We start from the raw sequence: 14,374 nt of genomic DNA, 5'->3' as shown, positions 1-14,374 counted from the left end.
TAGCTGCCACTGTTTGCACTTGGGTCGCTGTCCCGTGAGAGACTGCGAGCCCACCCCCGGTATAGCCGCTAGCCAGTCCCGGAGGACAGCCGGCAGCCATTCCAAGGCCCAGGGAATCACTCGGCGGTCCCACCATGGAACGCTGCCGTGTGACAACCCCAGTTGGTTCTGCTAAGACTACACCTGAAGCGTTAGCCCCGGTATTGTCTCTGCTAAACCCATGCACGTTTTCATTCGACCCTTGCGGGGAACGAAAAGCGTGCTGCGTGCCGTGGATCAACCCAGGCAAGCCGGGTTCCACTGGCACGCTGCGTGCTACAGACCGGCCGAGGCAAGTCCGCTGCACGCTGTATGCTAGGATTCAACCCAGGCAAGCCCGGGGTACCCTTGGCATACTGTCCGTCGCCGGCTACTTCGCGGGTGCTAGACCCCCTCGTTCGCCAGCAATAGACGGGTGTCCACCTGCAAGAAACTCGCTAGAGATCTCACTGGTAGACTGGTACTCGCCTGTTAGGGCAAGTACCGCCCTGCTGCCTGCTACTAGCTTAGACGTTAAGTCAGTGCTTTAAGCTGGCTGCTAGGCCTTCGGGCTCGCTAGCAGTCCCCGGAGGGTCCGCCTGCTTGCCGGGACCGGAGCCCCAGAGGTTACCTTAGCGTGGCCCTTGCCGCCTCGCTAGTACCTACCATATCAATCTTACCTGTAGGCTTCTGTTTCTTAGTCTTCGTCTTCTGTCTGTGTCGAAGACCTAAACGAAGCGCTACTTTCTAAATCCTCGAAGTGGATGTCCGATAAGCCTATGCAAAAGGAAGCACACTTATTTGATTTAGAGCAATCCCTGTGGGAGTAGCAGAGTGGATGCGGGTCCCACTCTGGTACAAGGGAAGGGCATGATTGACAAGGCCTAGACATTGTAGTAATCGGGAGCGTGCAGCACTACCCCCGAACACAAGCTCAAGCCCAATAAACAGACCCACACGCACAGTGGCTGTCGCTGATGTAGTGGTATGATATAAAAATATATATACAAAGGGATGAAAAACTGAAAACCTTTTGGGAAGATTTGTCAGGCTGGTCCTTCGAAACCCACCGAACTCTTAGCAGTAACTCGGCGTCATCAGACGCGTACTGAAAGATATAACGATAGAGCACACCATAAACATAGCGATAATCACTCACCATACATGTATACACAGTATTGTACAAACATCTATTGTAACTTACTAGTCTGCTATAGTTGTTTTACGTGAGAACAAAAAATAAAATGGCGTCCTAAGGGCGGCCATTTTGAAAACGTGTGTCCCGTATACGAACGGAAACACACATACAAGCTAAGTTTTTGGATCGTTTTTGTCACCTTTCTAGCCGAAAAATGTCGTCAAAACTATCTCCCTAGCGACTATACTGGTTGGTTTTTACCTCAGTGTAACAAACAAACTGTATATCTCGTCCTTTGGTTCGTAATGATACTTAGCGTTGGTAAAGAAAAATCCACACGTCTATCTCATCTAGAAACCAAGGAGGATAAGGGTGATTATCGTGTGTGACGTCACCGAATGGGTGAGTCCACTCGGGGATCGGGGGTTTTGTTATTTATTCATTTATGTGGGACAAAATGACTATTGGTTTTTTCCGCATCTCGGGATCGATGCAAGAAGTATCTTAATCAACATCGGAAACGGTAAGATCGACCGGTGTACTGAGTCTGTATTATTTGATAGCTTTGAACATGCTGAATGAACTATGCTATATAAATGGATCAGGCATGGGACTACGCATTTATGAAAAAGTCTGGAAAAGTCTGGAAAAGTGCGTAAAATTGAAAAAAAAACACCTGAAAATGGGCTGAAAATAAATAAAACTGCGGGAATTTTGACATCAAAAAAGACTGGTTCCAGTGTTTCCACTGGAAAATCCAATGCCTGAATTGATACGTAGATAGACTTACTTAATAATCTAACTCCTCCATTGGACTTTTGGATAGATTTGAACTGTGCTACACGATGAATGGTGGTAGACTTACCTCAAATCCAACTCCTCCATTAGACTGTTTGATAGCTTTGAAGGGATGTCTTGTAATCTCAGCTTGTACTGCGGGGTCATCGTACTTCCGGCCGATAAACCTCTTAAAATCTGTTAAAGTATTCTTCAAATTTGTGACAAAAAAAAAAAAAAATAATGTATATTTATAAAGTCATTAATTACAAGTTTATCTTGAACACAAAGTAACCTTTCATGTAATTATGAACCACATTGTGTTACAAATATTTTTTTTAATTCCTATCAATTTGTTCTGTGTTCTGGTTTTACAGAGTCAAGAGCTCCCCTTCAGCGTGCAACACCCCCATTTGGAAAAGTATACAAAAAGTCCCAAAATTTCAGAAATCGGGTTTTTTACACTTTTTTGGACCAAAAAGTTTCAAATTTCTGTCCACTTTACACAAAATTGCCCCCCCCTGGAAAAAAGTCCACTTTTTGAAATCAGCAACCCCCCCCAATGAAATCCTGCGTGACGGGCCTGTGCATCAAATACATAAGTTGTAAGCATGCTCCTTTAATGATTGCCTTGACATACATACTTCTCATCTGCCTCATACCAATGCATTCACTCAACATATGGAGAGGGCTAAATTAAGAAACTGGGTTATTTTTGTCCCTGCATTGTTTTCATACATGGTATTAAAGGGCAATTACTTGTAACAGTAAAGCCAACACTGAAATTAACATTGGCTGAAACCTATACTACAATTGCAGTATTTTATATTATTTGTTTGGATAACATATCCTCTACATGTATCCTTGAATTTTTACATTTTGGGAAACTAGTAAAAATAAACACCCTGTGAAAATTGTTGCGGATTAAATGCCACACTTAATCTCATCCTTTCCAGAGTAATTTGTTGAGGTAGAGGGATTGCTTTACTTTGTATTTAATCATCTCATACTATGTCACAAGTAGACTTGCACTGCCCACAGACCCTAGAAAAACACTGCCATACTCCACAGAAGATGGGATTTTTGGGTAATTTTGTGCCCAGGTACCCAAGTAATTTACAGGCTCATACCTGGATATACATGACCAGGGATCAGGTGTTGGGAAGTGCTCTACACCACATGCATGTTTTAAACAGACTTATTGAGTAGGGCAAAGAATGCTTATCAATATGCCTTTTGTTTGAAGCTAAATACGGTTCTTATAATACACACATTTTAAATTTCTTTGTTTTTATCAATAATCAATACAGTTAAGGCTGTACTACACCCCTCGATAAATTTGTGTCTGTTTTTGCATTTTACTCAAAAACCATTAACACACCGGTAACAAAAATTATGTTTATTATTGGGGCAAGGTATCCAATTACTACACTGGATTTTCAGTGACCCAAGACAAACGGTTCGTTATTTATAATAAGAAATAAGGTACCGCTAGGATGTACCTCATTTCCTATCATATATACTGAACCGCTTGTCTTGAGTCCCTGAAATTTCAGTGTAGTAATTGAATTCCTTGCCCCAATAATATACATAACGTTTGTTACCAGCGTGTTATTGTTTTTGAGAAAAATGCAAAAATAGTCACAAATTTACCACAGGGGTGTAGTACCCCCTTAATGAGCTAATATGACTTGAAAGTGCTCATTAATATTTTAGCCAATATTTTGCTAAAAACAATGCATAAATGTCCATAATATTTTTATTTAATAGAATATTGGTTTCAAACTTGGTCAAACTGCTCCTAATAACCTTAATTAGCTAGCTGCCCTATTAATAATTAATTAGCTAATTATGCAAATTAGCTTATAAATTAGACTATAATACATCTAGAACAAATTAGAAACATTTTGAACAAGTTTCAAGCAAAAGTCTGCAAAATAAAAGTATCATGAACATTTATGCATTGATTAAATTAGCAAAATATTGGTAAGAATTACATAGTAATGAGGCTTTTCACTGATTTTAGCTCACTAACTATATAGAATAATGGAAACCATACGTCCAATAAACTTCAAACAAAAGGCATATTTATCTGTGTACCTACCTGTACTTTACCCTACTCAATTAATCTGTAAATTAAAACATGCTCAGAGCATTTACTAATTTCTAGCATGTGCCTGAAATACCACCTTAAGGCTAATGAAATGAAATGATTAGTTTCCCCGTAACATATTTTTCAGTGAAATACAAGGTCATGATTTTATTATTCATTATTTTGGAAAATTTCATTGTCAAAACTTTCATTTATGGCTATTACCTATATTGTTGATGAAAGACCATCTCAAAACAGGTATTAATTAATTAATGCTTAGATCATCATTACAGACATTTTGCAACAGATTGAGAAAAGATTTGAATTTGTTCTTATTAAAATGAAAAGTAATTTCCAAGTTTTGTAATCACTAGAAACATGATGAGGTAATCCTTAAATTTCCATTATTTACCACATCCTCTACCCCTACAACTAAGACAAGAGCACCACTGGTGCTGCAGCTCATTTGTTATGGGTTATGGTCAGGAATACCATGCATAGCTATGTATAGCCATGCATAGCTATGTATAGCCATGCATAGTTATGTATAGCCATGCATAGTACACAAATATATACTGCCATGAGAGGTTCTGGTTAAAACTATGGGCCGAGGTGAGATCATTAGTACTATTTTCCTGAGGGCGCAGCCAGAAGGAAAATAGTATTAATTGATCTCAACGAGGACCATAGTTTTAACCAGAACTTCGAATAAAGGCAGTATATATTTGTTTTATATACTTCATTAAAATGTTCTTGGTTCATTGATTGGTTAAAAGAAAATTATTTGACGTTTTGACTCTCCAGCTTCTATCCTGAGTGAACAGCACGACCAATTTAAGCACAACCTATATTATTTTGCCCTTCAAAAAAAATCGAATAGGCTAAAATTTGGCTAACCAATTACAGCAGCGCGAAATCGCGCTATGGCAGTATCGCGTGCGTGAACTGTTCCGTCGCATCGAATGCGCGCACGCGGAAGGCATGGTCAAAAGTACTATTTACGGCTTGGAGGTACTATTTACGGCTCATCCGGGACATTGAAAATACTATTTACGGCTTACAGGTACTATTTACGGATAGGAGTACTGATGGTAGAACTATTTTTGGTCATGTGATCCACTTTTAACCAATCAATGAACAAGAATATATTAATGAAGTATATAATTATGTATAGCCATGCATAGCTATGTATAGCCATGCATAGCTATGTATAGCCATGCATAGCTACATGTATGTATAGCCATGGATAGCTATGTATGGCCATGTATAGCCATATGTAACCATGTCATAGCCATGTATAGCTATGTATACAGCATTAGCATTTTGAAAATATACTTACGGTTCTCAAGATATTTATTTATTCAAGGCATTTATTTATTTGTACCTTTTGCTTGTCCAGTATCCTTTGATTTTATTTTGTTTAATACAGTTTTGTTTGTATATTTAATGTCTTGGATGCACCATCGGATAGATGAGTGCCACTGATGTAAAAGCAATTTCCAAATAAAAACTTGAAACTTAAAAACTAACAACACTTTCATGGTAAATGCCATGCATAGCTCTATGTATAGCCATGCATAGCTATGTATATCTATGGATAGCTATGTATGGCCATATGTATAGCCATGCATAGCTATGTACAGTGTATAGCCATATGTAACCATGTCATAGCCATGTATAGCCATGTATAGCTATGTATAGCCATGTATAGCTATGTATACAGGGCTGCTAACTTTGAAAAACACATTTCAGTATTCTCAAACCTCAAAATCACCATAGTGCTGTGATCAAGAACAAATCAGCATTTTGAAAATATACTTACGGATATTTATTTATTCAAGGCATTTATTTATTTGTACCTTTTGCTTGTCGAGTATCCTTTCATTTTATTTTGTTTAATACAGTTTTGTTTGTATATTTAATGTCGTGGATGCACCATCGGATAGATGAGTGCCACTGATGTAAAAGCAATTTCCAAATAAAAGCTTGAAACTTAAAAACTACAACACTTTCATGGTAAATGAAATGATTTAAAAGAAATAAAATAAAATTTTGCACACACATCTAATGTTCCTGACTTCATATTTCAAACGAGTGCTCCCTTCAATCTTCAGAACAGGGGAAAGGCCACTAGCCTAGTGTTTACCCCCAGCACTTCCCTGTTCAGACTTTCTGTTTGTCTGTTTTGTAATGTCAGAGAGGGGTTGTCATGGACATGGTCCCATATACTGATATATACTAGGCACTGAAAAAGTGCTAGTCAAAAGGACATTTCACCTTGTGTAAATGTTTACATTTACTGATTGGGTTTAGTGACTGGTCAAGATGAGTGAGATGTTTGTTCATAGTCAGGGTTGCCAACCAACAATTTGGTAGCCCAATTAGTTCTGAATATGCACTAATTGGGAGAATTTGAGACACTATTTGCTCATGGCTCGTGCACAGAAGTAAGGGCCTATGGACAGCACGAGCCCAATTGGTGCTTTATCTATTGACTTGCCGAATGTAAGGCAAAGCAACACTGAAAAGCAAACATTGTAGCACTGAAGCAGTAAAGTTCAACATCTCTTTTACAAAATCGCCAGATCAAAGAGTTTGTACAGTGTTTGTAATATGAAAAGCACCACAAACAGTCTGCATAAGAGACTATTCCATGAAATTTGGTAAAAAATTTCGTAACAAAATGCTCCAAAAATGACACTTTCCGTCCGAATTTTCCTAGCTAAATAAGTAACAATCATGAACAATCATGCAAAGATCGCCGCCTCAAATTACCAAATCCATTGCTCAAACGATGTAGCAAGAGAAAGAAAAAAACATACAGAAATCCGGATCATGCCTATAGTTAATTGCATTACGCAATGAGCTAAAAAACTGCTGATTATGATCAGCAGGGGATGCCAGACATTTTGAGAGTTTCAATGTTGAACCATTTCCATCTCAAATTTCAGATAATTGAATTTTTTATGAAAATAATGAAAGTTTTGGTCAAATGATAAGGTGTTGCGGGCGGGTGACGGGAAACTAATAATTTCACTACATAGGCCTAATGGCGATAATGTGCAAGTAATCACAATATGCTGCAATTTTAATTGGATATTTTAACAACAATTTCCTGTAACTTGCATGGACTTTTTAAGACAATTGATGTTCATGTATAATGTATTATGTATAATTTTACTTTTGAACGAAGAACAAAATTGTGACACTAAGGTGGTACTACACCCCTTGCATTTTTCTCAAATAATAATAACACACTAATAACAAAAGTTAAATATATTATAGGGGCAAGGAATCCAGTTATTACACTGGAATTTCAGTGACTCAAGACAAGCGGTAACAGAGGTACCACTAGAATGTACCTCATTTCTTTAAAACATATTTAATGAACCACTTGTCTTGGAATCACTGAAATTTCAGTGAAGTAATTGGATTCCTTGTCCCTATGATGATATACATAACTTTTGTTACCAGTGTGTAGTTATTTTTTAAGAGAAATGCAAAATTAGTCACAAAATTTATCAGGGAGTGTAGTTCCACCTTAATTAGTGAAATGTGCATGTATTTGACTCGTTGTGTAAATATAATACATAAATTGGAACTGTTCAATTAAAATTATTTTTGCTACAGCCTATTATGGTCATGAAAACATTTTGTTTTGTGTTTATTTCAGAAACTTAAAAGTTTCATGAATCCAAGAAGGCTACTTGTTGTACCTTTTAGCTGACAGTTTTAAAAGTGTACAATTTTGTTTCATTAACTCTAACTGCTGGCAAATTTATTTCTGAAATTAAAATATGCAAAATGCAATGAAAATTATTGACTTTAAGGGAAGGGGTATGAACGTTTGGACAGTATTTATTGTGGGACATTAGAGCACATCAGACATATCGAATTGCATTCTGAATACAAAGAATGTCATTCTGATATCAAATAATTTTGATTTTTGAAATTAGCAATGTAATACACATTTTATGGCAAATCATTAAAAATTGATATTTTTGATATTTAACAGTACTTGAAGTAAACTTTATAAATCTGATGATTTATACTTAACATGTACATGTAGGTGGGATGAAAAGCCGACGATCAATTGACAATTTTGGCCTTTTCGTATTGAAGATATGGATTTTTTCCCAAAACACCAAAAACAATCAGTCTTTTGGAAGAAAAATCCATATCTTCAATATGAAAGGTCAAAATTTTCAATTGATCGTCGGCTTTTCCTCCCAGCTACAATGTACATACACTTTAAGAATATATCATTCGATTTATAAAGTTTACTTCGAGGACTGTTATATCAAAATTTGAAAAATATCAAATTTTTATAATTTGTCATAAAATTTGTATTATATTGTGATATCAGAAAGACATGCTTCGTATTCAGAATGCAATTCGATACATCTGAGGTGCTCTCATGTTCCATAAAAAATACTGTCGAAACGCTCTAAACGCTCATTCCAGCTATCCCTTATAACTTTGTCTCCAAAGAATAATGATCAAGTTAATTTTATGATTCATTCATTCATTCATCTACACGTGGTCAATCAAACAGCATAGTCAGACAATGTTATACATTGTAACCACAAGTCATGTTGTAAAGGATGCAACCGATTGTACCATTTGATTTCCAGGGGGTTGAAAAAAAAACTTTCCCAACTACATGAGCAAAAAAAAAACCATCCCCACTAACACTAAAAACTTTCACCACCCACCAATAATAAAACTTTCCCCACCTACATTTATACTGTGTATACAATAATGAATGAAAATTAAAATAAATAATACACCCCCTCAAAAGTCAAATGGTGCATCCCTAAATGCTTGAGGACTAGTATTTATAATAAGTTTGAACTATTTGGCCAAGCAGATTTTGTATTTCCTGTCACATTTTTAGCAGACAAGCAGGGTTGTTTGATTTAAGTCATGCCGATTTAAGTCATTGATTTAAATTGCAATTTTGATTTAAATCACGATTAAAATCAATTGATTGTTTTTAAAAAATCACTGATTTAAATCAACAATTAATTTTTTTTACCATTTTTGATAAATGTAAGTTAATTTCTTTCTTGAATTGACTGTTTTACTTCTATATTTCTACAACTTTTGGATACAATTAAAAATAACTCTATGATGACACTTTATCTAAATTGCTAAAAATTCATCTTCAAGGTGCAGAATTCAACAGGTTTTTCCCCATGATTTCACCAAATTTTTTCTTTGAAATTTTCACATAAAAATATGTTTGTTTTTTTCCGTAAATATCTGGTAGGATTGTGCATGACTAACATTCTACTGGTACTTTTTGACTTTATTATGGGGTATAGCAGTTTTGGATTAAAAAAATATATTAAAAAATCAACTTAAATCCAAAACAATCTGATTTAAATAAAATTAAAAAAATATTTTGATTAAAACAGAAAATCAACAACCCTTGTGACAAGGTGACTCTTTCATTGTTCATTATATTTAAAATAACCAACAAAGAATATGACAGAATAATATACCCTGCCTTACAGTATGTTGACCTCTATGCAGAGGTATCTGTACACAAGACACTATAAAAAAAATAGAAAATAAAGAATGGCAAAAAAAATGATTTCTGTCACCTATAAGAAAAATCACCATTTCTGATTCAATTTTTAGAAATCTGATGCTACAAGGATACCAGATATGCTAAAATTATCATTTCTAAAGAGTGTCCTGTGATAAAATGTGATGAGAATTACTCAAAGGCAACTCTGATGAAAGGGGCACCATCTGGATAATTTAAGGGCTGTTTTTACAACTGGACACATGGGCAAGTGCTTGTGGCATTACAACTTGTCCAAGGCATTTACAATGGACAGGTGTGCCAGAGTGCTAATATGATCAGGGGTAGCGTTAACCCCAGATCAGGGGTGAATGACCCCCTAAATTTAAAAAATATTAATTTTTCACCCTCCATATATTGGGAATGTGCAAGCTCGGGGGTGACCCTGTAATTTTGGACCTTACTCCTACCCCTGACTACACTGCAAAATATTTTTCACCCCCGAGATTTAATTTTCACCCCATGTATTTCGATTTTCTGCAAGCTCGGAAGTGAAAAACACGGGAAAACAACCCCCGACTTTCGGGCCTTAATGCTACCCCTGCTTATGATGAAATGTGAGGACTTCAAAATTGAGAATTTACACACATTAAAAATACAGATCTGAAGTCAAAATCATCACAATCAGAAGCCGGAAACTTGGGTTGTAGCTAGCCAAAAGTAGTGCCGGCTAAAATTAAGAGAAAATTGAACCAGAATGCCAATTACTTGACAGTAATGGCATTTGACAGAGCTCTGTTTTGAGGACAATTTGTCATTTTAGTGCTGGTCGGCAAGACCTATAATTCCCTTGAGTGCTGGTCGGTTAGCCTGAGTACTGGTTACTGCCGACCACCGTGGCTACAACCCTGTGTACAAGTACATGTATATGTACAAGTCATCAGTCATGATCAGTGGTTAAGATTCTAGAATCAAATGTGTATAAGAGTGGCCCACTGAATAGTTACAGGATACAGGACTTCTGTAGTTACACAGACACACACCTTGAACAACTTTATAACACAAACAAATGGACTATTCGCTGTCGAGCCTGTCGTAGTGCACGTTAGAAAGAATATGACTGTTGCTAGGTCAACTGGATCACCCTTTCTTTATTACAAACCACTAATCGAAGTGCCAAGCTTTGCCATTTGAGGAGAGCTACAATGTAGATCGATTGCTCCCCATCACCCCCCTCAAATAAAGCTGAGGAGAGCTTTTTATTGCTCACTTATCTTAGGTATAACAATAATAACCACATAATACAGTACAGTAAAAATGCTCTCCTTGTGCTCTCTTGTAACACTCAAGGAGAGCGATTAAAAGCTCCCCTGCAAATTTCAAACGACAAAGCCTGAAGTGATCACAACACAAAGCCTATGGCATATCAAAATTTGGAACAGTTGTATGAGCCCAGGCTTGGAGCAGTAACCAATGGTTACTAACGTGCACTACAACAGCGAATAGAGACAACACTACACACAGGGATTTTGTTTGTTAGTCCTTTTTTTGTAACCAACCTGGTTCTTAGCTTGTGTTCCAACAAATCGCTGCTTATCACCAAAACTGACCACAGACCTGTATAAAATAATTAAAAAGATTAAAATATTATTAATATTATCTTGCTAAATCCACTTTTTTGAACCAACATTATTTTACAAGAAACAACTACAAACAACTAAGGTCCAAAAATACATGGCAGCTAATAATGAATTTGACCCTAAATTTGAAAAATGTAAATCACTCAGATATATTTGCAACATTCAACCATCATGTTATGCACTGCTGTATTTGATGCGCCTGCCCAGTACTTAAATATTAAAGCGACCACTGGTTCGGTGGAGAATATTGAGGATGAAACCCAAGGTAATCACATACGGTATATATCTGGAAAAAAAGTGATGAGGACTTTTGCACTGAGACTTACCAAATTTCACGAAAACCACACTACAAATAGTAAACTATATATGAAATCCTTGCATCAAGAGGAAGAATTTGACATACATGTACTTTGAATGTTGACAAATTTGACCCCATGCCAGGGGTAGCGCTAACTTGCGCAATGGGGTCATAGGCACATTCTTGTAGGTTTTGGCGCACAAAATTATCATTTAGAGGTAGCTAAAGGGTCATGTGAGCCCTTTATTACTATTGTTTTGGATCCATAGTTTCACAAAATTTCAAATTTTTGACCCCTTGTTTGAAAACCTAGCGCTACCCCTGCCCCATGCAAAAGGTCATTGACCTAAGACTTGTTTCAGCCTTATCTCCAAAAACTAAACATCTCAGAGTAATGAGACTTTTTTGTTCCTTGTATCAAGAGGGACATGTTGAGATACTTTTGAATGTTTGAATCAATTTTGAGAATTTCGAAATTCTTACTCATTAAATTTATAAAACATTTATATGGCGCTCCACAAAGCACAGAGCGCCTTATAAATAGTTATAATACAATATCAATTCAAGCAAATATATAAAGCAATTCCAACAATTGAATCAAAAATACAAAAACAAGCAGCAATACTAATCTGGATAAAGATGCGTTTTGAGCATGCGCTTGAACCCAGACACTGACTCCGCCTCTCTCTGATCTCAGTAGGGAGCTCATTCCATATTTTGGGAGTACCTATGGCAAATGAAGCATCCCCAGCCTTTCTAAAAGAGCGAGGAATCCAAAGGCGGGTGAGATCAGATGAGGAACAAAGCCGAGATCTGAGACATTAACTCCTTGTGAGCCCCCCCCCCCCCCTTGGAGAAGTTCAGGAATCCAAGCATGCATTTTTTTTTTTGGTTTAATACCTGTATTAATAATTAATATAATGTTCTAAACAATGTGAATACAAACATGGCACTTGCATTTATTTTTTTAATTGCTCAATCACACGAATAAATTAATGCGGTCTATTGAGTACTTTGTTCAAACAATGCAAATCCATGAATGATTGAAAATGAAATCAGTACACACAATAAAACTACATTTAATAGTACCACTAAATCGTCCTATAAAATTAATATTTAAGCTTCACTAGATCAACAGAAGAACAAATAAAACTATAATATTAATATACACCAGAGAAATGAAACTTACGGCGTAAGTCTGTCGCTGTATTCATTGGGTAGTGTCTCAATACCACCGCCTCTGGCCGTAGCAATGTACGACGACAGATTACCTATATCAAATCCTACCACGGACATTTTTAATTAAAAACCGATCTAAAAGAAGCCTTTCAAATCGAAATGATGCAATGAACTGGAGTGTCTCAATTCAGCAGTCAATAATGCACAACCAGATCTCACGATATCTATAAAAATGTTGATTAAAATACTACTAGATTGCCGTAGAAATTTCTAGAGACATGTTCTCGATCCTTCGACCCGGCGTGCACATTCACATGTGATAATGAATTGGTTCTCGGCATTTTATTCTTATTGCATGAATTGTGTTTATTTTCTATAGGATTTCCGGTTTGGGAAATATTGGGTCCAGCCAGTTTTTTCGACCAAAGTTGCCAGCCAGAAGTGAAACTGACACAATCATTGACCTCTGTCTAAACTTGATAAAATCGCAAATAAATACATGTAGCATGCAGGGGCTACAATTTTTGAATTTTATGAGCCCTTCAGGGGCTGGGGGGAAGGGGGGGGGGGCCACATTTACAAAAGGTCAGCGTCAATAAAATTGCGAGTCCCGGGCTATTTCAGCAACAAAAATTGTATGACCCCCAGTCCCCCACCACTGCACTGCGCCGATACACCCGGGTATTAAACAGGCTAAAATTCTATCAGTCTTTTTGAATAAAATAAAACACACCGTAGGCCTACTTGTATCTATGGTCATCTTGTGACACCCTACATTTTGGTCTCAAAAATTTTATGACCCCCTCCCCTATTTTTCTTTCCAAAAATTTATAGGCCTAAGTTAACCCCCGCACCCGGGGGGGGGAGGTAAAATTTCTGAACGCTCTGCCCGCAAAAATGCTTGCCCCCCCCCCCCCCTGTCGTCCTGCCAAAAATCACTTGCCCCACCCACTGCCCCGAAAATCTTTGCCCCCCTTTTACACATGCCAAATTTTTGGGATCCCAATTTGCAAACCTTATTGGTGTAGATGTTGCGTGTAGAACAGAAAAATTTGTATATTACGGCGTTTCATAAGCCCCATGAATGTGTGCCAAAAACCACTTACCCCCCTCTCGCCTGGCTAATTGCTTTCCCCTTTCCGGTTCGACAAAAATTTCTTCCCCCCCCAAAAAAAAATTTACCCTCCCCGAGCTCATAATTATTGAACAGCCCTAATTTTTAGCCTAAAAAAGGTGAATTTTGCTAAAATAATGGGTCAGTGCATGCAAAGCGTGCAAAAGCTAAAAGAAAAGATGCAAGGACAATTTGGGGGAGGGGTGATTTTCCATTTTGAGAATTCACTATTATAAGGGTACATACATATAAGAATGCAAACTAAAGGAGCTTAAAAGGAGCCTGGAGCCCGGGAGGGAGGCCGGAGCTTTTTTGGCAATGCAGACCCCGGGTCACAGACTCACTGCACTGTGGAGACAACCCGGAGCTAGCCGGGGAGACAAGGCATTGTTATCATGGTTTATATAGGCTAATAAACTTTGCTTGGACAAATTTGTGCACTCAGGAATGAATTGTTGAATGAATTGTTGAATAAATGAATTTATTTATTTATTTGTTTGTTTGTTTGTTTGTTTGTTTGTTTGTTTGTTTGTTTATTTATTCATTCATTCATTTATTCATTTTTTTATTTTTTTTATTTATTTG

The 14,374-nt window shown here is 37.1% G+C and overlaps 1 protein-coding gene across 1 annotated transcript in view; it reads right to left on the bottom strand.

Moving 5' to 3' along the window:
- Positions 1–13,003, bottom strand: part of LOC140161177 (97 kDa heat shock protein-like) — a 38,925-nt gene extending 25,922 nt beyond the window's left edge. Inside the window, 3 exon segments of the mRNA XM_072184624.1 lie at positions 2,022–2,161; positions 11,117–11,175; positions 12,686–13,003. Of these exon segments, the coding sequence (XP_072040725.1) occupies positions 2,022–2,161; positions 11,117–11,175; positions 12,686–12,792 (306 nt within the window). The 5' untranslated portion in view covers positions 12,793–13,003.
- Between the last annotated feature and the right edge of the window lie 1,371 nt (positions 13,004–14,374).

The sequence above is a fragment of the Amphiura filiformis genome, chromosome 9, assembly GCF_039555335.1.
Source record: "Amphiura filiformis chromosome 9, Afil_fr2py, whole genome shotgun sequence".
Taxonomy (NCBI): Eukaryota; Metazoa; Echinodermata; class Ophiuroidea; order Amphilepidida; family Amphiuridae; genus Amphiura; species Amphiura filiformis.
The sequence above is the reverse complement of the archived record's forward strand: the minus strand, read 5'-3'. Positions and strand labels throughout refer to the sequence as shown.